The sequence below is a fragment of the Clinocottus analis genome, unplaced genomic scaffold (assembly GCF_023055335.1).
Source record: "Clinocottus analis isolate CAN_PGR_092001 unplaced genomic scaffold, fCliAna1.0.p SCAF_15, whole genome shotgun sequence".
Lineage (NCBI taxonomy): Eukaryota > Metazoa > Chordata > Actinopteri > Perciformes > Cottidae > Clinocottus > Clinocottus analis.
Genome location: NW_027175876.1, coordinates 15,174,819 through 15,195,882, shown reverse-complemented (window position 1 = coordinate 15,195,882; position 21,064 = coordinate 15,174,819). Strand labels below are relative to the sequence as shown.

Below are 21,064 nucleotides of genomic sequence, written 5' to 3'. Positions count from 1 at the left end.
CTTGTATCATACTTTTTTTAATTAAAATTTATTCAAATTTAAAATACTTTAAAAGTCATGTTCTGGGGAGATTTAGGGCGTGGGAGGTTGTTTCTGGCGTAAAGACAGCCTACTGTCTGATCCATACTCCGGAGCAGAAGGTGGCGGTAATCCACCAAATATGTAGAAGCTAACCGCCGTTAAACTTCAGGAAAAAGAAGAAGAGCCCCGCCCTGCTCCCAGTTCTGCCCGCGTAATACAAGCCGTATGTTTACGTCTGTTGTACTTCTGTGAAGGACCAGGTTTCCAACGAAAGAAGCTTCTGATATCGTAAGCTACGGGATGTGAATGCTTTGGTTTGAATCAGAACAAGGGTGCAGCTATTAAAGTAACATGTAGGTGATGTTAAGGTGGCAAATAGTCTGACGGTTAACTACACCCATTCATAGTTAACGTAACGCCATTTACCACCGGCTGTGCTCCACTAATTTGAGACAGCCGATAAAGTGTGCATTTTTATTTTTAATTGATCAGCGAGCACCGTAATTGCATCAAAGTTATAACTGTTACTTCTGGCAAGTCAATGGAGCAGGTGAAAACAAGCTAAAAGTTAGATAGCTCTTCTCGTTTTCTGTGTTGAAGCAGCCTAGTTAGTTGTTACTGGACACAAGAATTTCAACATGGGATGTTTTTTTTGTCGAGATCGACAGTTGAGCCAGAATCCCTTTCGTGAGGTGATCCTTGACACAAGCGTGCATGACGCGTTCGTAATCAATTCTGGACTGGCTTATTTAGAACGAGCCTAATGTTTCTGTCAGTGGACTCAAGCAAAAGGAAATATCTCTATTTATAATCATTCTTGATATGTTCCTATTTCTATCTAGTAGACATTTGTTGTTAACTTGATGAGCTGCTTTACCTCAGACTCTATAAATGTGAAACCTTGACCTTGTTAATGTCTAATCTTGCAGGTGTTCAGATCACATCACTCCACTATGTTGATGAGCCCTGATCAGGAGGCCCTGATTGGCCGGGTGTTTGAAACGTATCTGACAGATCATCATCAACAGGACATTCTCCAGCTTGTTGCAGATACTAATGAAGAGACCCATCGCTCTGTGGTTGTTAATGCCATGACTTTGTTTGAAGCCAATATGGAGGTAATGACAACACTTCAAAAAACAATCTACTGTATTCTAAATAGATAGAAGTAATTCCGTTTTTGAAAATTAATCTTTAGACAGTTTTTACCGTTTAATTGACTTAACCACTCGACTCAGGACACAATGGTTGATGGTAAATTGCAAATGTATTAATGAAGTAAAGAAAAGACTACCCTTGTGAAGTCTGTCAGTGAGTAAGTTATGTAATCGTGAATGTGTGCTTGTTGAAGGTTATACATACATACATACATATTAAATTCAGTTGTAGAGTTAGTAATGTACATTGAAGAGGCAAAAAATTCACCCAGAAGGATCTTAGTGTATACACACACATACAGTCAGAGCCCTAAGTATTTGGACTTAGGGCTCTAAGAATTGTAATTCTTACAATTTTTCAAAATGTAAGAATTACTTTTCAGCAGCTCAGAAGCAATTGGACAATTGTCTTACAATTGGTTTGATGGCCAGGTGTGGCCTGTTCCGTTGTCATTTCATGACAAATTAAGCAGAGAAAAAGGTATGGAGATGATTCAAAATGTTTAATTTGCATTGGTAGCTCTCAGCATCACGACCAAAGAGGTGTCAATGCAAGTGAAGGATGCCATTAAAAGGCTGTTAAACCAAACTAGCCTATCAGGTAGATAACAGGCACATCAGGATTGACCAAATCAACAGATCAGTACATTCCTAAAAATAATTCGCCAACACCAAAGGCATAGAGGACCACGGAAGACATGTCAAGGAGATGTAGCAGAATTCTTTCCTTGGTAAAGAAAAACCTTCATAACATAAATACTGAGGACAAGAATAAGTGTGTGTGTGTGTGTGTGTGTGTGTGTGTGTGTGTGTGTGTGTGTGTGTGTGTGTGTGTGTGTGTGTGTGTGTGTGTGTGTGTGTGTGTGTGAGAGTGTGTTGTGTGTGAGATTCCTTTATTAGTCCCGCATTGTTGCTGCAGAGGGATAAAGTGCACACAAGATACACAGTAAAATAAAAAAAAGGAATATAAATAAACAGTAAAGAATCGAAAATAGCAGTATTGTGTATATATACATTTAAATTACAATGTATTGAATATGTATGTATCCCAGCTGGAATTTGGTTTTGGTAGAAGTGGTTATGGATAATAGATGAATGAACACATTTACAGTATATACTTGCGCTAAATCCATGGTATCTCTACTACTCCACAGGTTGGGGATTATTTCAACGCCTATCCCCATGATGTCCTGGCTCTATTTGATAAAGTGTTAAACAGAACAGCACTGGAGTTATCACATTGTGGAGGACAAAGCACAACAGAGAGAATGACACACACTCTTCATGCCCGCATTACAGGTCAGACAGCCAACTGAATGATGGTCAGATGTTACCAGATGTTGCCTAGAGCTCGTTTTGGGAAGTGATTCTCTCTTCTGCTTTAAATATGTAATTTATAGCTTAAGTAATAATGTCTTCTCTGCCGTCTTCTAAAGACATGATTAGTAGCTGGTAGCTGTTTGTTGTCATGGATAAAGCACGATCCTTTAAAATGCCCAAACCTGCAAAAATAGAGATTATTCCGTTAGCAAGATAGCGACAAAGACGTGTAATGTTTAATCCAAACATCAGCAATCAGTCCTTAATCAGAAAAAAAATTAATTTGAACTAAAAAAAAAACAGAATTCATGGCAAGAAGTGATCACATTTTGTTGTCAACATTGTCTTTTCTCGTTATCAGACAGTAGAGAGATGAGGGAAGAGAGATGAGAATGCCAAAGGTCCTTTGCCTGACACAAACCGGGGACACACTATGTTTATTGTTAACATTTTCTTTCTATTCATTTGTACGCTGTTCACGGCTTTTTCCATCTGTGCTGACTTGAGGTTGACCGATAGTATTCACGGTGATAAAACCTGAGTGAGATCTTAGAAACAATTCAGTTCTCAGTTTTTTTATTGAATCCTTCGTGTGCCCAGGTCTTCCAGTGTGTCCGGAGCTGACCAGAGACACCATTCCCAGGTCCAGAGATATAGGACACTTTCTGTCTGTCACTGGTACGGTCATACGCACCAGTGTTGCCAAGGTAACATTATGGCAGGAATCAGTCTCCTCCATTCCCACATACAATGATGACAGGAAGTACCATGCAAGGTGGTTCCATCTGCCCATCAAAACTAAACACATTCAAAACGATGACATAGCAATCGGGAGCTGTGTGTGTGTGTGTGTGTGTGTGTGTGTGTGTGTGTGTGTGTGTGTGTGTGTGTGTGTGTGTGTGTGTGTGTGTGTGTGTGTGTGTGTGTGTATGTGTATATATATATATACACACACACATATATATGGAGGATATATATGTATGTGTATATATATGTATATGTGTGTATGTATATATGTAGCTTAGGAACGATCAGTGGAAATAACCTCAATCAGTTTCTGCACAATATCTTCATGTTTTTGTTTTGAGTTCTACTAAGAATTTTTCTCTGCCTCCTCATAGGTTTTGGAATATGAACGTGATTACATGTGCGCAAAGTGTCGTCACGTTTTCACGGTGCAGGCTGATTTTGACCAGTTTTACGTCTTTGTCCCACCGGTGGTCTGTCCTCATCCTGATGGCTGTAATTCCTTCAAATTCAGCTGTCTGGTTGGAGGATCAGAGCCTACTGCCTGCAGGGACTTCCAGGAGATCAAGATACAAGAGCAGGTAAAATTTGTGTACTTGCAATATATAGATATATAAATAAATAAAAATCTTTCCCCCCACCACACAGGTGCAGAGGCTGTCAGTGGGCAGTATTCCTCGCGCTATGCTGGTGGTTCTGGAGGACGACCTTGTTGACAGTTGTAAATCTGGTAAGAACTGTAAATAGGAAGCTTTAACAAGTACAACCAACTTCTCCGAAAGTTATAGTACCCAAGCAAACAGAAGACTTTCTCATTATATTGACTGCCACTAATGAGTCACATAATCAACAGAACATTCTGATATATAGTTTCTACTTTTCTATTAGTTAATTAAGATGGCTAATGTAAAAGCTGTTCACATCATGTCTTACAAAATACCTGTAGGTGCTCTTTGCTTTCGTTGGGACAAAGTATTGTTGCAGTATGTAAGATGAAATGAGAAACTACAGTGAAACAGTGACTGTTTATGGGGTGCTACTAGGAGATAATGTGACTGTTTATGTGGTCCTCCTAGGAGATGATGTGACTGTTTATGTGGTCCTCCTAGGAGATGATGTGACTGTTTATGGGGTGCTGTGCCAGCGCTGGAAGCCCTTCTATGATGGCACTCGTTGTGATGTGGACCTGGTCCTCAAAGCTAACAACATAGAAGTGAACAACCACCATGCAGCTGCTGCTCGTCTCATGAAGGATGTTCAGGAAGAGTTTGAAGACTTCTGGAATAACTACAAACATGATCCCATAGCAGGTGGGTAGGAATTACCTCGTAACTCAACCATCCATTTTTCTTTCTTTTTTTATCAAATTTGCATTCATTATTTTTATCCTCCTTCCTCCTTTCGTTAGGTAGAAACCAGATCTTGTTGAGTCTCTGCCCACAGGTATTTGGCATGTTTGTGATAAAACTGGCGGTTGCCATGGTGTTGGCTGGAGGGGTGCAGAGAGTAGATTCTTCTGGAACCAAGATCAGAGGTATTTTTCAGTCTTATTTCTCATGTGTTTAAAGTAATGACAAATATCCATAGCCAGAGAGTTTACATATTTATAATGCAATATATTACATTGTCACATCACTGGTAGTACTGCTACAATGATTTGTTTAAGTTCTTGGGGATTTAAGGCTGTACACCAGCTGGTAACAGACCTTACCTATATGCCCATGCTGCCACTCAATGACAAAAGGAGGTGGGCCTTACCTGAAATGGCCTTGAGCTAAGCTAGCTTTGACCCTTCACTCCACTCTGACCCTGCAGTTTTGTGTGGTTAGTCCAGTCCTCTGTGGTTAGTCCAGTCCTTTTGCTTGTGTTTCCATTCACACAGCTAGAAACTAAACCAAATGTTTTAAGGGATGAGTGTTATTGCTTATCATCTGTGTCAAAAATTGACTCTGGCCTCTCTGGCAGGCTCATATTAGGTGAGACCCGCCCTACTGAGATGGACAACCATACAAACCAACAACTGACAATCTGTGGCCGTGACAATATGGAAACTGTGACAAATATTTTCTCTGTGTTGTATTTTGTCGCCATGACCTCATCTGTTTCTCTTTAGGGGAGTGTCATATGTTGCTGGTTGGCGACCCAGGCACAGGGAAGTCTCAGTTCTTAAAATATGCAGCTAAAATCATGCCTCGCTCTGTACTCACAGCTGGAATTGGATCAACAAGTGCAGGTGGAGTGTGTTCTTTGTCAGCTCATGTCAGTTTAGCCATTTATTAGAAATGTGTCATCAATAGCTTGATGTGCTCACTTAAAGAATTGAATATGCTTAGATATAAACATATCCAATCACTTCATGTTTTACAGGATGAACTGAATTCATTGACACATTGTTATTTGTTGAAGGATTGACAGTAGCAGCAGTGAAAGATGGAGGTGAATGGCATCTGGAGGCAGGAGCCCTGGTTCTGTCAGATGGCGGTTTATGCTGCATTGATGAATTCAACAATATCAAGGAACACGATCGCATCAGCATCCATGAAGCTATGGAACAACAGTCTATTAGTGTGGCCAAAGCTGGGTAGGACACTCATGCACACACGTCTATATGCTCTTAGAATTCCAGTTACGGCAACAAATACTGACATGCATCTAGTTTTAATGGCAGTTCAAATCCCAGATCCGATAGCCCATGTCGATGTGTCCTTGGGCAAGACACTTAACCCAAAATTGTTCCTATAGCTGTGCTTACGGTGTGTGCATGTTGTATGAATTTTAGTTAGTCCTGATGGGCAGGTCCCTCCCATCAGTGTGCGAATGGGTGAATGATGACACGTAGTGTTAAAGCGCTTTCAACTGTCTAAGGACTTTAAAAGCGCAATACAAGTACAGTCCATTCACCCTTTAAATCATTGGACAATTGATTTCTGAGGTTTTCTGGGCCTAGAAAAATAACTTCAGTTTTGTCTGAGTTTAACGTCAGAAAGTTGCAAATCTCTGTGACTAATTCAGGTTAATAGATGACTCTAAAATGCCTGTAAGTGTAAATGTATGCTTGCATTGTTGTCTGTCTCTTTGTGTCAGCCCTGCGATAGTCTAGTGACAGTACAGGATTGACTCTGACTTTATCCGTGATCCTGAATAGGTTGTTACATACATGAATAAGTTGTTACATATAATGAATTGGATGGATAATCAATATACTGGATAATTATTCTTTCCTCTTGTTTTTATTTGCATATTTGGTATTGAGGTAATCCAAAAGAAACAAAGTATGAGTTTATTCTGTATCCTGCTCTACATTGTCTTCTCTTTACAGGATGGTATGTAAGCTGAATACTAGAACCAGCATCTTGGCAGCTGCCAACCCAAAAGGCCAGTACGATCCCAACGAGCCCCTGTCTGTGAATGTGGCTCTGGGCAGCCCTCTTCTGAGTCGCTTTGACCTGGTTCTAGTTCTGCTGGACACCAGAAACGCCGAGTGGGACCACGTCATCTCCTCTTTCATTCTGGAAGACAGAGGTAGAGCATACGTTTTTGAATTTAGAAAAAAAAAAATACTGAAAGCAAAACAACTTTTTAAAAGGGAATTTTGATGATTTAAATATTGTAATGTTTGTTATTGTGTTATTTATTACAATATGATGACCATCCCAGGTAAATTAGTATATAACTATTCAGTATTCAGTTTTTTAGTATATAATATTTCTAAATGCAGTGAGAACAATGTTTTAATGCTTAATTCATAATGCTGACATTATGGAGTGGGGGGGGGGGGGGGGTTAATGATTGTATAGCAGTGGCTGGCCGTGGTCGTAGATCAGCAAAGCTCAGCTTTAAATCGTCTTGTCTCAGTTCAGTTAGTTCCTCTTTTGAAGTTATGTCCTTTCCAAAAACTGTTTCTAAGCTATATGGGTCCCTAACCCAGTCAAGGCAATCAGTGGAGGTTGAGGGAAAGTAAACATACAACTTCTCCTGAAGAGTTTTAAAGTGTCCACCTATCATATCACACAGTGCAACAGTGTTGACATCATCTTGCCATTTCTGGGTGAGGCGGAACATGTCAAGATTGTCACTTTCAACATGGTGTTGCATTTCCTCACTAAAAGATGCAAACATGCATTTTTTTCAGGGGTCTCGTCTTTACAAAGTTAATCATGTGGACAACCTCATTCAGCACAGGAGCTAGGTCTGCTGGTAAAGTCTTGGCGACGAGCATAACAAGAACATTTGGGCGTCTCACTTTCACTCTGCTAACGAAGCCTTTGCTGCGCCAACATGGCTGCTGCCACATTAGTGCAGATACTCAGAAAGGTTTCCTGTGTCACAGTTTGCATGCGCAGGTGAACAAAATAGTTCCTGTTCTTGCTGTTCAGTGACTGGTGTTTGGTCTCGAGATGACGCTTCAGCTTGTTGGGACCATGGCGCTGTTTGCCAGCTTTTCCCCACACACCAAGCATAACAGGATCGGTGCGGTCGGATCCCCGGTAAAAATGAATCCAAAGGAAAGATAACTTTTACTGTACTACCTCAAATTCACACTTTTTTACCACCACTCATCCGGTCTTTTCATCTCGGTTAGACAGTTGCCCAGGGCCCGGTTCTGCATTTTTCTTTTTGAAATATATCTCCGTTGTTATTTTCCACAGCCTAATTGTACTATCTTAAATGAAGTTAATTATTGCGCTACCTACTTCCATCCACTGGCATGGAGGAGTATGTAATTACTCGGCCAGCTAATATTGCAGGCTCAGACGCTCAACAATGGCAAATTATTTGCAGCAACCAAATATTTATAATGTAATATCTGTCCTCGCTGACAGACACCATGAAGGAGGGAATTCAGTGTGTGTGTCTACTGTACCTGCTGAGGCAGAATGGTGACAGCCTCCTTGTGTTTGGCATCTCGCAAATTGATGCTGTTGACAGCAAGGATGGCATCTCCGACATGTAGACATTGGTCAATGGGTGTCCATCTCCTTCTCCTAGGAGTAGTTTTATTTTTGAGAGCTCATTAAACTCTTTGAGATCTATGTTTGCAGAGTTCAATTTGTCTGAATAAATGTTACTTAATTCTAGGGCTGGGCAAAGTTGAAAAAAATTAACTGATTATAGCATGATTTTTCTGTGATTAATTAATCGCCAAATTCAATAATGAAGTAAAAACTAGTTTATTGCACGCTTTTTTTTTTTTTAAAGTAATGTTATCAGAACAATTTACCAGGCACTCTGGAGCAACAGCAAGTTAACATACATACATATATAGTTTATAACATGTAAATCGGCACAGCCCTTCAAAAGAAATAAGGCGTTCACTGAAAAACATTTATGAACATATATTTGTTGAAATGATTCAACAGTAGGCTAATAATTATTAATATAGTTTTTGTTAAGGCATGATGTATTGTGACTGTACATCATAACATCAGTAATGATGTAATGTTTTGTTTTCAGGGCTGCCGGCTGACTATGCCAGCGTGTGGTCCATGGAGAAAATGAAGGCTTACTTCAGCTTGATTAAGCGCTTGCAGCCACAGCTGTCTGAGGAGGCCAACATCATCCTGACGCGTTACTACCAGCTACAGAGACGGAGTGATGGCCGTAACCCTGCCCGTACCACCATCCGCATGCTGGAGAGTCTCAGCAGACTAGCTGAAGGTGAGGATGGAACTTTGACTTCATCTCAATACATCTCATCCATTTAAAGTTTAAGTTAAAGCATTTGAACCTGTTTATTGCTGTATCAGCTGTGACATCATCAATGACCCAGATCCATTGGCAGCCATACCAGCCCAGGCATAGCATTGGCATGTTCACCAGAGGATGTGGTTTGCTTCAGATCAGGAGATCCTTCTCGACACTTTTCTCTTTCCTTTATTCTGGAACAAGTTCATCTTGGTTTCATCTTCCAAAAAGCCTTCATCTCAAACTAATCAGGCTCATTTAGATGTTTTCTGTTAATGTTTAATCTGGCCTTCCTGTTCTTCAGTGTCCAGAAGTCCTCTCTTATAATGATGACTAAAGTTAGTATGGAAGTCCTCTGTTATATTGTGATTTGGTATTGAACCACATACAGAAGGAATCACTTCCTTAAATCTAGCAACAGCACTGTCAGTAAGACATCTGGTGTAGAAGCTTTTGCCTAAAGGTGTACACGTCGGTAGTATGCCTCAGTGGTTAGCATGCCCGTCTTTCAATCAGAGAATCGGTGGTTCGATCCTTGGCTCCGCTAGTCCATGTCGTTGTGTCCTTGAGCAAGACACTTAACCCCTAATTGCTCCCCGTTCCTGTGTCTACGGTGTATTGAGCAACAATGTAAGTCACTTTGGATAAAAGCGTCAGCTAAATGACATGTAATGTAATGTAATATAGTATAAACTAATATGTTTTAAGGCAACGGTCTGATAAAAGAGGATTCTGTGGAAAGACTATTAAATGTTCTATGTTAATGCCATATGCAAGAACAAGGTTGAGGGTGTGGTTAAACAGTGAGTGGGTTTCTGTACTCTGACAGAAGCCAATCATTCCAACAATGAGATCCATTTTTTTGATCAACATTGTCTTCGGGCAAACAAATATATTGAGTTGTGTATAAATTGCTGACAGCAGCAGAACTTCTTACCACTCACAGGATTTCCTTTTTTTAACCTTGCAGCCCACGCCAGGCTCATGTACAGACAGACGGTGACCATAGAGGATGCTGTCATGGCTGTCTCTGTCATGGAGTGTTCCATGCAGGTAAGAAGAAAACTAAATGACTTTGCTACAAGAATATTGATCTCAAAAATAACTTTCTTAATATTAGTGTTGTAACTTACAATGCCAGTGATGTATTTATTCATTTATGTAACAATGTTCATTTTTCATTTGACAAAGACACAAACGGACAATAGTACAATATATACTGTATATTTATCCACATTTTTAAATCGTATGAAATCAAACTTTGATGTTTACCAGGCCCCTTCCCTTTGTTAAATCCAAATATTCTTGATAAAAAAATATTCTGTTTTTGCCCATCCTACCCTTATTACACATATTAATAAAGTCAAAAGTAGGAAAGTTTTAAATTATTAAATTAACAAAACTGCCTACTATTTTAACAGGAAACAGATTGGTGATGTGTATTGTTAACTGTGCTGAAATGTGTGCCAGCAAAGACTGGAGACAGCACAGCTTATTCTAGTTTGAAGCATCAGCATAAAGTACAGTGTCTAACCAGCCCTCAGATACAAGCAGCCAGGTTAAATCCTCCTGCTTTGGAGTTCACTGCATCCAGATGGAGGCCTGGTCAAACGTCACTGTGATGTACAGGATGCATCCCAGCTCGGTATGCTCACGTGTAGTACTGATCCAAACTGTCCTGCTGTGGTCAGAGGTTCAACCTGTAGATGCCACACAGAGTGACACCTTACTCTTTAAGCTCAGCAGAAATATGTAATTCATTAATATTCAACAAATTATTGTGATTAATTTTGACATTGACACTTTTACCCATTTGGCCCATTTTTTACCATAATGCTGCAGCCTGTGATCTTGTGACGGTTTGTAACTTTACGGTGCGCTTTCCTTTCAGGGCGGTGCTCTGCTGGGGAATGTGAATGCATTACTTACGTCTTTTCCCAACGACCCCGGTCAGCAGTATCAGATTCAGTGTCAAATATTGCTGGAAGGGCTGAACCTGCCACTGCTCCTTCAGAAGGAGATGGACAGACAGACCAGGTGAGTAACTGATGACTTTTGTTGAGTCAGTTGAAGTTTTTCTTCCCACATTTCAGCGACAGCCACACATTGTCCACATCAGCATTTTAGCCTTGATTCAGATATAATACTAAAACTCCTGAAAATGCAGATAATTAGTTGCAGAAAATACTAAGGCAATGGCGTGACCGACGATGTTACACGTAGTTTTTTTGTTTGTTATAGGATGTTCGGTTCGGTATGTGGCGTCCTTCCGGTATGTCATGTGACACAAACCGCTGTTTCTATCTAGTACTCATATATGCAAAACAGATATTATAGAGTGGCAGTTGTTGTCAGCTATACCGACGCTGTAGCAAGGTTGGTAATCTTGGACTATGATTTGTGTCAAACTGTAAACAGACAGGTTTATCTGTGGCGGACAGAGAGTGACGATGGAGCATTGCAGAATCAGAAATACTTTATATTTACAATATATACATTTTTGCTATTAATTTGTTACTTATTATTGCCAGTATTTGAGTGACTTAATTGTTAAAGTACGACTAAGGTGAATAAGCAACTTTTGAATGTTTAATCATTTTCGAAAATGAACAAAAAGTTATGTTCTGCATTTCATTGTTTTCCGTATTGTAAAAAATATTTACCAAACTGTAACCCAAAAAAGCTATGTACCAAACAGTGAATATTGTTTACTGTTACACCCGTTTCTGACAACAAATCGGGAGTATAAACTATGCAATCCTGGAGTTTTCAAACTAAAACGTTTTCAGAAGTCTCCGTTTCAGGGGCTTTGAAATGCAGAGCGGTGTGGACTCAGATGTTTTTCTATTAAAACAAGATATTTTGATTGTCAGAATGTGGATGTGGCCTAAGATGTGGCTAATGTTATTTTTCTTTCATTACTGTCAGAAAATCTCATAAAATGGTAATGAACCTCCTCATCCTACTCTGTGTTGTCAATGTAAGCAGATCTATGCCACCAAAGCACTGTTTTTAAAAACATCAATACTGGGATGAATATTGAGGTTGTGGTTGTATTTTCTCTTAAGACTTTTGTGCACAGTTGCATCTTTACTTTTAAAGTTTTTTAAGTAAGTTTTGGATGACATAATTGACCATCAGGGTTTCCTCATGGCAAAGGAGTTTATCTGCATTTTCTTTGTTCAATAGGCTTAAGATCAGCACCTCAGAGGCGCCAACTGATCATTACCAACATCAACTCAGAGACACAAACACCATCAAAAAAACATCCAACAACACCAGTAACAAGAGTGATGTCACACTGGATAGTGGCTTGGACTGGTTCCACTCCATCACTTCATCACTGTCGACAGATGGTATGGCCTCATCCAAAGTTGCATCAGCTCCAGAAAACCTCAATAGAAAACCAAACTTCAGTTTGTCGGACATGTCTACAGCAACCAAACTGCCAAGCTCTCCAACTGAGAATACATTTCTGAGTAACACTAGCCCATCATTAAACCATGCTGTTGTTTCAAATCCGTTTGGAACAATTTCCTCTGCTGCACAAGGAGAAAACATGAAAGAAAGAAGCCCTATAATCCAAAAGCAGATAAAGCAGTCTGAGGGACAAAACAATAAAAAACATCCAGAGTTCACAGGGTGTGTGTTTCAGAAAGTCTCAAAGAATCTGAGGGGGAGAAGAAGAGAGCTGGAGCTGAATCATCAGCATGGAGAGAGGGTGGTGTCTGGAGATGAAAGTAAAGATGAGACTGATGTTTTGGAATCCCACACTAGCAGCTTACTGTCTTCAGATGAGAAGAGACCCTCAAATATCCAAATTCAGGATAACCAGCCCCGTGGCAAAAGAAGAAGGTTTGAGGAGAAAGGCAAGAAGGACCAGACTGGAGCTAATAACATCAGTACTGTACTAAAGGAAAAGATGGCAGCTGATGCTGAAACTGGTAAAGAGCTACATGCAAAGTTATCGAGCTTTATATTCAAACCAAGGAAGATGAGGGCTTCAATCCACAGCCTCAATGCCAACTCAGCCGTCAGCGCAGAGTTCCAAACTCATTGCAACCCAGGCAGTAGATATCCTCACACCAACACAGAAAGCAGAATGACTGAACTAAAGCCAGTTAGTCTTGATGACTCAGCCAATCCACTAACAGACATAGAGAAGAATAAAAGACAGAACCCATATTTAAATCTTGCTCAAGGTGGAAACAGGAGAAAGCAGGTGAGCTGTGCCAGTGAGGTGGGAGAGAGAAGAGCTAAAGCCACATCTCAAGGAAAAACTGTGTGTCAAGAGCACAGACCCAGAGTCGACACCAGTGATGAGGCCAAAGTTCGACCAAACACTTCCATCAATGATCTAGCAACTTTTGAATCAGGCCATACTAATGTGGCCTCTTCTACCCTGGCTAAACTCTCTAGATTCTCATTTACCTGCACAGCTGATGCCAAAGTGGAAACAGATCCTGGTACTGAAGTGGAAAGAAGGCCGCCTCAAAGTGGTGGTGCTGAACACTCAAGAGTTAATTCGAAAGACAGTCAAAAGCAAACATTAAGGAGCCAAGTAAAGGATACAGAGCTCACACCAGGACGGGGACGTGAACGACGCACAGAATCCCCAACTAAACCCATGTCAAAATGCAAAGCACAGCCTTCTTATGCTTCAAGCCAAAGTAACAGTGTAAACATGGCGGGTGGAGGTCCTGTTGTCCATCAAAATAGTGGCAATCTGCAGAGAACGTGTTTTGAGCTGGGCCCTCCTAGTAGAGGTGGTGCTGCCAAGGGGACATTTTTAGGACTATCTCTGTTTGACTCTGCTGAGTTAACTAATGCTGTTCTTGACACTGACTGGAACCAAACGCTTTTCAAATAAGCTAAAATGTGAAACGATGGTCGTCTTTCACAATGTGTATGTGGACAACAAAGCAATCAGGTGTTGCTAAAAGTAAAACTGTTCAGTCGTTTAAGAAGTTTAGCGAGAATTGTGTTTTCTTCTTCGTCCTCTTGTGGCTGAATAGATGGAGGGCTGAACTACAGCAGTGTGGATCTCAGGCAAGTTAATAAACTGCATGTCACATGGCTTCATGCTGGTTTATGGGTGTATAACTTCTTTAGCCACATTAATTAATGTTGTACATCATATCTGGAAAACCTTTGTACTTACAAGCATCATATTTACTTCAATGAAAACACCAGCTGTTGATTTCATCAGCGCGTTTCTTTTTTTTAAATTATAATTAGTCACTACCACTTCCTATAACATACATAATTTCTTGGTTGCAAGGTTTGGTATGTTTTAGTTGCATGAAACAAAAAATCTGAATTTGATCAAGGCCCAGGGTAGAAGCTCACTAATTAACAGATTACAAGCTTGCTTTAGCCTTGTAGTGTTCTTATTTTACATTACAATTATTATTCCAAACAGAGTTTTGTGTTCTGCAGTTTGCTAATGGGATTCATGAGACCTTATGCATTAGTAAACAGAAAGCACAGCCCTGGTAATACCTGACTACATCACATGCTTGTAACAAATGAGGCACAGCATTTTACTTCTAGATCCATATTTTTTTAATTTACAGTCATCAGATATTCATTCAAACTGAATTGGATTAGACAATATGCAAAAATAAAAAAAAAATGATTAAAACTGGTTTTCTTGACATGACAAGTTCATAGCAAATTCAATTTATTTTGTATAGCTCAAAATCACAACTTACAAATGATCCTCAGAGGGCTTTACATAGACTTCCCTGTCCCCGGACCTCACATAGGATCAGAAAAAACAGGGAGAAAAAGGGAAGAAACCTCCAGGAGAGCAATACTGCCCCTCTACCAAGATGGAGAGAAGCAATAGATGCCATGTGTACAGAAGTACACTAGATGTTATGTGTAGAACAACATACTAGTTACAGCACATTCAATGAATATAACAAAAATGAATGCAAAGTGTTAACTTATTTCTCAAACCTGTATTGGTTATGATGGTTATTTTTCACAGTACCGTAGTTGTTTCTATAGCTTTGTTTCTTTGTTACATAGCATAAGCGTTGGCTATTCTTCCAATCATTTAAATGCACTCATACACATTATAGCTACAAAAACAACTAACAGAACAGCTCATCTTATCAAATGAACAATCAAGTAGTGAATAGAAACAAAAATGTCATTCTTTAACGAACAATTATATATCATCACAATTCCTCAAGAATTCTTTGCGAACATTATTTTTGTTAGTTAGATATATATATGTATGTGTGTATATATATATATATATATACATGTATATATGTGTGTGTGTGTGTGTGTGTATATATATATATATATATATATATATATATATATATATATATATATATATATATATATATATATATATATATATATATATATATATATATATATATATATATATATATATTATAGTTTGTCAACTTTAAGGTGACCTCAGAAAAGTCTTAGTTTCAGCTCCACATTCAATATTCTTGGATCAGATAATGTCATGTCAACATCAACCACACATTTGATGAGTACTGTAGATGCTCAAGATACATGTAATACTTAACTCAATATATACGTCTAACAGAGCAAGGTCCCTCACAGTCTATCACCGATGTGTAAGTCCCTCAGAGGAATTGTGGTTTGCTTGGTTGAGGCACTACGCTTCCTCTTTGGCTTCATCTTTGAGATCAACAGGTGGAACATCTCTATGATGTTGAGTATCACGGAGAGGACTGCCATCGCCAACATAAAGACAATGAAGATGTTTTTTTCTGTGGGACGACTTATGAAGCAGACCACCGGTGCCATACAGGTTTTGTCAAGAAATGAAATTTTACTGGGCATCTGTATGAAGCCATACAGGTAGTACTGGCCTACAATAAATGCCACTTCCAGCAGGATCTTAAACAGTAGCTGCATCATGTAGCTGACCAACACGATGCCCTTGAGCTCTACTTTTCCGTGTTCATCTGAATACTTTGGAGCTTTAATCATCCCATTTTTTCCCCGTTTCTGCTCCAAGCATCTCCTCATCTTGTTTTCTCTGCGAATCACCAGCAGGACGTGGCCCAGATACATGAGTGTTGGAGTGGACACAATCAGGATCTGGAGTACCCAGAAGCGTGCATGAGACATGGGGAAGGATCGATCATAGCAGGCATTCTTGCAGCCTGGGCTTTTTGTGTTACAGTCCATGTCTGCCTGTTCATTTCCCCATATGCCATCTACACCAGCAGCTAGGATGAAGATCCTGAAGAGGAACAGAACACTCATCCAGACTTTCCCCACGACAGTGGAGTGTGACTGCACCTTGTCCAACAAATCAGACAAAAGGGACCACTCTCCCATGATGACTACGAGAGAGAAGACAAAAAGAGCAATGGTGATGAAGAACAATCTTTTCATTTCAAGTCAGCGCGAGCCAACCTTACTTGTGTAACAAAAACAGCAGAATTACGAGACCACACTATGAACAGGTGGGTATATGTAACTGTACGTTTTACTCAGTCTTGCTATTAGATCAGTAAACACATGCTAATCAGAATATATATTTTCATTAATAGATTACTTATTGACAAAAGAAGAAATTGGAAAAGTAGTAATATATATTCAGGTCATCTGGTAGAAACCTGTGTTACTGATGCCATATGTGATTTTAAGAATTTTAAATTCCAAGTAAGGCTTTTGCATGTCTCATTCAGAACATAAAATGTGCTTGTTTTTTGTTTTATAAATTAAAAGCAGCAGTACCTCTTGCTCTTATAGAAGCTTGCTAAATAAATACAAATAAAACAATCAGATAGGTTACAAGTGACCACAAAAGAATCAGAAATACAAGTTATTTGTGTTACTAAGAAACCAGAAATAAAAAATCACCCCCAAAAACAAATTTACAGTTTTATTGCCTCTCTGTTGTGCGGGTGCCTCGGTCATAGCAGGCATTTGGGTGCGAGTGCCTCGGTCCGGATTTATTTCCTGTCAGCTATGCATTGACGGGACGGGCAATACAGAGGCCTGTGTATTGGATAGACTAATTACAGGATATGATATATTTGTTATGCAATTTGTCATGTGCATGTTTCGTATCCATAATACCAGTGTATGATTTTTTTCCGATGAAAATTCTGAAACCAGCTCCATGACTCGCTGGTACAAAAATGTCAGATCGCATTATTTTTTATCTTTATAACATTTTGCTTCCCAAGATTGATTCCCAAGGTTGATTAATAAAATTTCCATTCCTAAAGGCTGAGAATTAATAGTGCATTTTAACAATATTAGGACTAACTTAATATAAATAAATCTGTTCCTACCTCAGAAAGGACCAGTGTCTGGTTCAGTCAGCCCCTGCACTGTGACTGTGATTCTCTCACTTCCCTCTTATATTCCAGTTGACATTGCAAAAATCATCAGAGTCCTCCGAGGCCACACTAACCCGCCCAGACTCCCTAACATGACTGTAGTGTTGAAATGGATGAACGTTGTGAAATGACCCCCTCTCCCTCAGTGCTGACAGCAGATCAGCTGTTCCATGAACAACTCTCCCTACTCTGAACTGTCGGGTGCAGTTGAGCAACACTCTGAAGGTGCAGCTGCTATGAAACACTGTAGGCGAAGCTGTAGGCGAGGCTGGATGCATCGTCGGGGACGAGGTCCCTGAAAGCTCCAGACCTGCTGTTCATTAATTGGTTTGTGCAATTCAGTGTAATGTTGTTGATATATGTACCAATAAAACATAAGGTCAACTGACATGATAAAGTGGTGGGTCCTTGTCTCAAAGAGGGTCATGTGCATAACTAATAATAATTCTCCGCTGTTGCTCTCCTAACGTTTCTTCATGTTTTCTCCCTGTTAAAGGTGTTTTTGGGGTGTTTCCTGTTCCGATATGAAGGTCGAAGAAGACAGAACTGAATGTTCTTCTGCTCACTCAAGTGTGGAGAGAACTACAGAAGCATTCAAGTAACGTTAAAACAGGGAAAGTCTCTCGAGAGTTTGATTTGTCCTTCTGGGCAACTGTAGTAACATGCAGGTGCAACATGGTGGACTCTGAGGAGCTGCTCCCTATGTAGATATCAAAGGGTTCATTTTAAGGTTACCAAAATAACAATGGGAATTGGTCCACTTCTGCATCTGAGCGTGCTCATTAGTGTTCTCGGATTCACACAGTGTATCTATCAAATGAACACAGGCATAAAAGTTGGGTGTGAACCTCAAAGTAAGGAGGAAAGACAAAATATGACTTGCATCGATGACAGAAAAATGTGGTGTTATGGGTCATCAGGGCTTTAAGGGAACTGAGCATGACTCAAAATGATCACGAGTTTGACCGAGTGAAACGAGAAGCTAAAGCAGACAAAACCAATAGGCCTCAACAGTATTAAAGTCTCATCCCGGTCAGTCCCCCACACTCTTGCTCTCCTGTGATGGAATGTTTTATATCTAAAGCCTGACAGGTGAGTACATTGATGTTTCTGTCCTTGTGGTTGTGCTCCCAGAGCTTTTCCTTTGTTTCTTCCTTTGTTTTCCATTTTTTTGATGAGGATGTTGTATGCTGTATGTTATACTGATTATAAAGCACTTTGAGGCAAATGTTTGTTTTGAGAGCTATAAAAATTAAATTGAATGAATGTTTTCTCAAGCTTTTGCATCACAGGAGGTATTTAGTTTTTCCTTAAGACTGAATCGTTATTTTAATTTACTATTTCTAGTTTTTACTCTATGCAATATACTTGTCGTTGCTGATATACAGGGCTGTTTGTCTGTTTTATTTGTGCAGTGCCAGAAGCTTTTTGCCAGATTCTTCTTATTCTTGCCAGATCAGTGGTGAAACATTCCCTTTTTTCACAGTGCATGAGAAGAAGGTCTGGTTCTACTCAATTTAGGTGATCGTTTTTAAATCTATAGCTGCTTATATAGGTCTATAAGCAGTGACGCTCCTGTTTAATTTCTTCCCTTTTCCAGATTTTTTATTGTTGGTCTTCTTTTTTTAATCTTCATCCTACATGCCCATCCATTGAATCCAAATTCACAACAAATTGAACATTTTGTAAGCATTTGTTTGTTTCACAGCTGAGTGTATTTTACAACAATCTTGGATGCATCTCAGCCACTCATAATCAAGGACCGAGACTTAGATGAACAAAGCCAAGCACACCTGGCATATTTTGGATTAACTTTACAATATATCAAGGGTCATGCAATAATCTAAATCACAATGTATCATTCACAACATGATGTAATACAGAAGCAGCTGCTGCTCTCGTACTAGATTCTATGTGTGTCCCCTTATATCTCGCAGTATCACATTTCCTTAATGTTTCACTTCAGCATTTACAGATAGTGTACGACCTTTTTTATCAGATATATGCATGATCGATTCAAAGCTTACCTGTTGCATTGTTTTGGGCTTTCAGTTTCACACAAACTCTGACTATGTACTTGTATTTTCACCTATTTTTGTTTTTCGTGAGACACTTCAGATTTAAATATCTTTAGTTGAAATAAGGTCTTATCTTCGTAGGAATTGCAGACAACTTGATAAATAAATGATAAGAATGCTATGCTTTATATTTGTAATGGTCTCTTGTACTTTTTAATCCATGAGTATAAGTTTTATGACTTTATGTTTCTTCTCTACTTCAGACAGCAGCCTTTTGCCATGAGTGACTGGTCTTATATGTCCTCACTGCTCGACAAGGTCCAGTCTCACTCCACCGTGGTCGGGAAGATCTGGATGAGCGTCCTCTTCCTGTTCAGGATCTTTGTCCTGGGTGCTGCTGCGGACAAAGTCTGGGCAGACGAAGTGTCAGATTTTTACTGTGACAGCCTGGAACCAGGATGTGAACTCGGCTGCTACAACTGGATGTTCCCAATATCTTATATTCACTACTGGGTTCTGCAGATCACCTTTGTCTCAACGCCCACCCTAGTGTACCTGGGCCATGCTGTCCACATCCTCCACAAAGAGAAGAAGATGCTGGAGAAGCAACGGGACAGCACTAATGGAACTGTACGGAGAAAGCCAAAGTATACAGATGATAGAGGGAAGGTAAAGATAACTGGAATCCTCTTTTGCACTTACATGACCCAGCTGGTCTCCAAGATCATCCTGGAAGTGGGATTCAGTGTGGGCCAGTTCTATATCATTGGCCCTGTGTTCATGGTCCCCCACTTCCACTGTACCATATCACCTTGTGCTCATTTAAGTGGTGCCCAGTGTTACATTTCCCGTCCCACAGAGAAAACTATTTTTGTCATCTTCATGCTTGTAGTTTCAGGCATTTCAGTACTCCTCAACATCACAGAGATAATCTACCTGCTCTGTAACAAAAGCAGAAATATGCTTCAAGCTCAGCCGCAACGGCTCTACCCACAACAGTGTCCATCCAACCAAATGTTGAGCAGCCAGTATGAAGGTACCATATTGTTGCCTCTAACAGGCCTCTGCAAGGATGACAAACAGGTCAACTCTGTCAGTAAAGAGAAGGACACCTAATACTGGAATCTATATCTATATTTACACTGTTGAGTGATCGAGGAAAATATTAAAGTAGAAAAGTGTAACCATTATAAGCATGTAATCATTTTCAATTTCAGTATAACCATTGAATATATATACTGTTTGGTTTTTATTTAAATTATAGTTTGTCATTAGACCATATAAAATTAATAGGATGCTATAAGTTCCCATGTTTTATAATCTTTTCTATATTATGGGTATTGTAAAAAGCTCTCCTGTGTAATATGATGCAGCAGCCAGTGTTACCATATTAGGCAAACCCTTCATAGTTAACCTTAGAGACAGGATCTAGGATTGACCCTTACAAAAAAGGATGAGGGGTTTAGTGTGTCTGTAAGGTACAAGAGCTGATGCCCAGGAAGGGCTTTTCATCAGATCTATGTCTTAAAAAAAAAGATCTTGGTCTAAAAGGGGATTGCACCACATTCAGAGAAAACAGGACTTCATTAGCATCTTTCAGAAAAGTCATATTCACCCTGTCACAGCCCGTAGGATTGGGGTAGGGCTCCCAGTTAGAGCCTGGAGGACAGGGCTCCCAGCTTTAGAGTCTGGAAGGAACTTCTGCTATCAGGAGAAGTGTGCCTGGCAGTCGCGGGCAGGGCCAGAGAAGAGAGAAGAG

At 39.8% G+C, this 21,064-nt stretch overlaps 3 protein-coding genes across 8 annotated transcripts; 2 read left to right on the top strand and 1 right to left on the bottom strand.

The window, feature by feature from the left end:
* The first annotated feature begins 109 nt into the window (after positions 1–109).
* Positions 110–14,007, top strand: mcm9 (minichromosome maintenance 9 homologous recombination repair factor). Of its 6 annotated transcripts, XM_068577580.1 has the most exons (15): positions 118–309; positions 951–1,139; positions 2,333–2,477; positions 3,099–3,205; positions 3,620–3,826; positions 3,894–3,975; positions 4,355–4,555; positions 4,654–4,779; positions 5,359–5,478; positions 5,652–5,826; positions 6,565–6,767; positions 8,700–8,903; positions 9,901–9,983; positions 10,822–10,967; positions 12,120–14,007. In XM_068577580.1, the coding sequence occupies exons 2-15, from the start codon at positions 975–977 to the stop codon at positions 13,798–13,800; spliced, it is 3,645 nt and encodes a 1,214-aa protein (XP_068433681.1). In that variant the 5' UTR covers positions 118–309; positions 951–974; the 3' UTR covers positions 13,801–14,007. The 6 variants fall into 6 exon arrangements, 4 of the variants coding, with proteins under 4 accessions (XP_068433684.1, XP_068433683.1, XP_068433681.1 ...); XM_068577581.1 differs by lacking the exons at positions 118–309; positions 951–1,139 and having other exon boundaries at positions 2,447–2,477; positions 3,620–3,673; positions 3,760–3,826; XM_068577583.1 differs by lacking the exons at positions 9,901–9,983; positions 10,822–10,967; positions 12,120–14,007 and adding an exon at positions 7,378–7,442 and having other exon boundaries at positions 110–309; positions 8,700–8,746.
* Positions 14,008–15,359: 1,352 nt separating this feature from the next.
* On the bottom strand, positions 15,360–17,272 carry LOC137785595 (gap junction Cx32.2 protein-like). Its single transcript, XM_068576968.1, has 2 exons — positions 17,240–17,272; positions 15,360–16,279 (listed from the first exon to the last, which is right to left on the bottom strand). Exon 2 carries the CDS (start codon positions 16,272–16,274, stop codon positions 15,522–15,524), a length of 753 nt encoding a protein of 250 aa, XP_068433069.1. The 5' UTR covers positions 16,275–16,279; positions 17,240–17,272; the 3' UTR covers positions 15,360–15,521.
* Positions 17,273–17,799: 527 nt separating this feature from the next.
* Positions 17,800–20,421, top strand: LOC137785758 (gap junction Cx32.2 protein-like). Its single transcript, XM_068577230.1, has 2 exons — positions 17,800–17,885; positions 19,569–20,421. Exons 1-2 carry the CDS (start codon positions 17,812–17,814, stop codon positions 20,419–20,421), a joined length of 927 nt encoding a protein of 308 aa, XP_068433331.1. The 5' UTR covers positions 17,800–17,811.
* Positions 20,422–21,064: the final 643 nt, after the last annotated feature.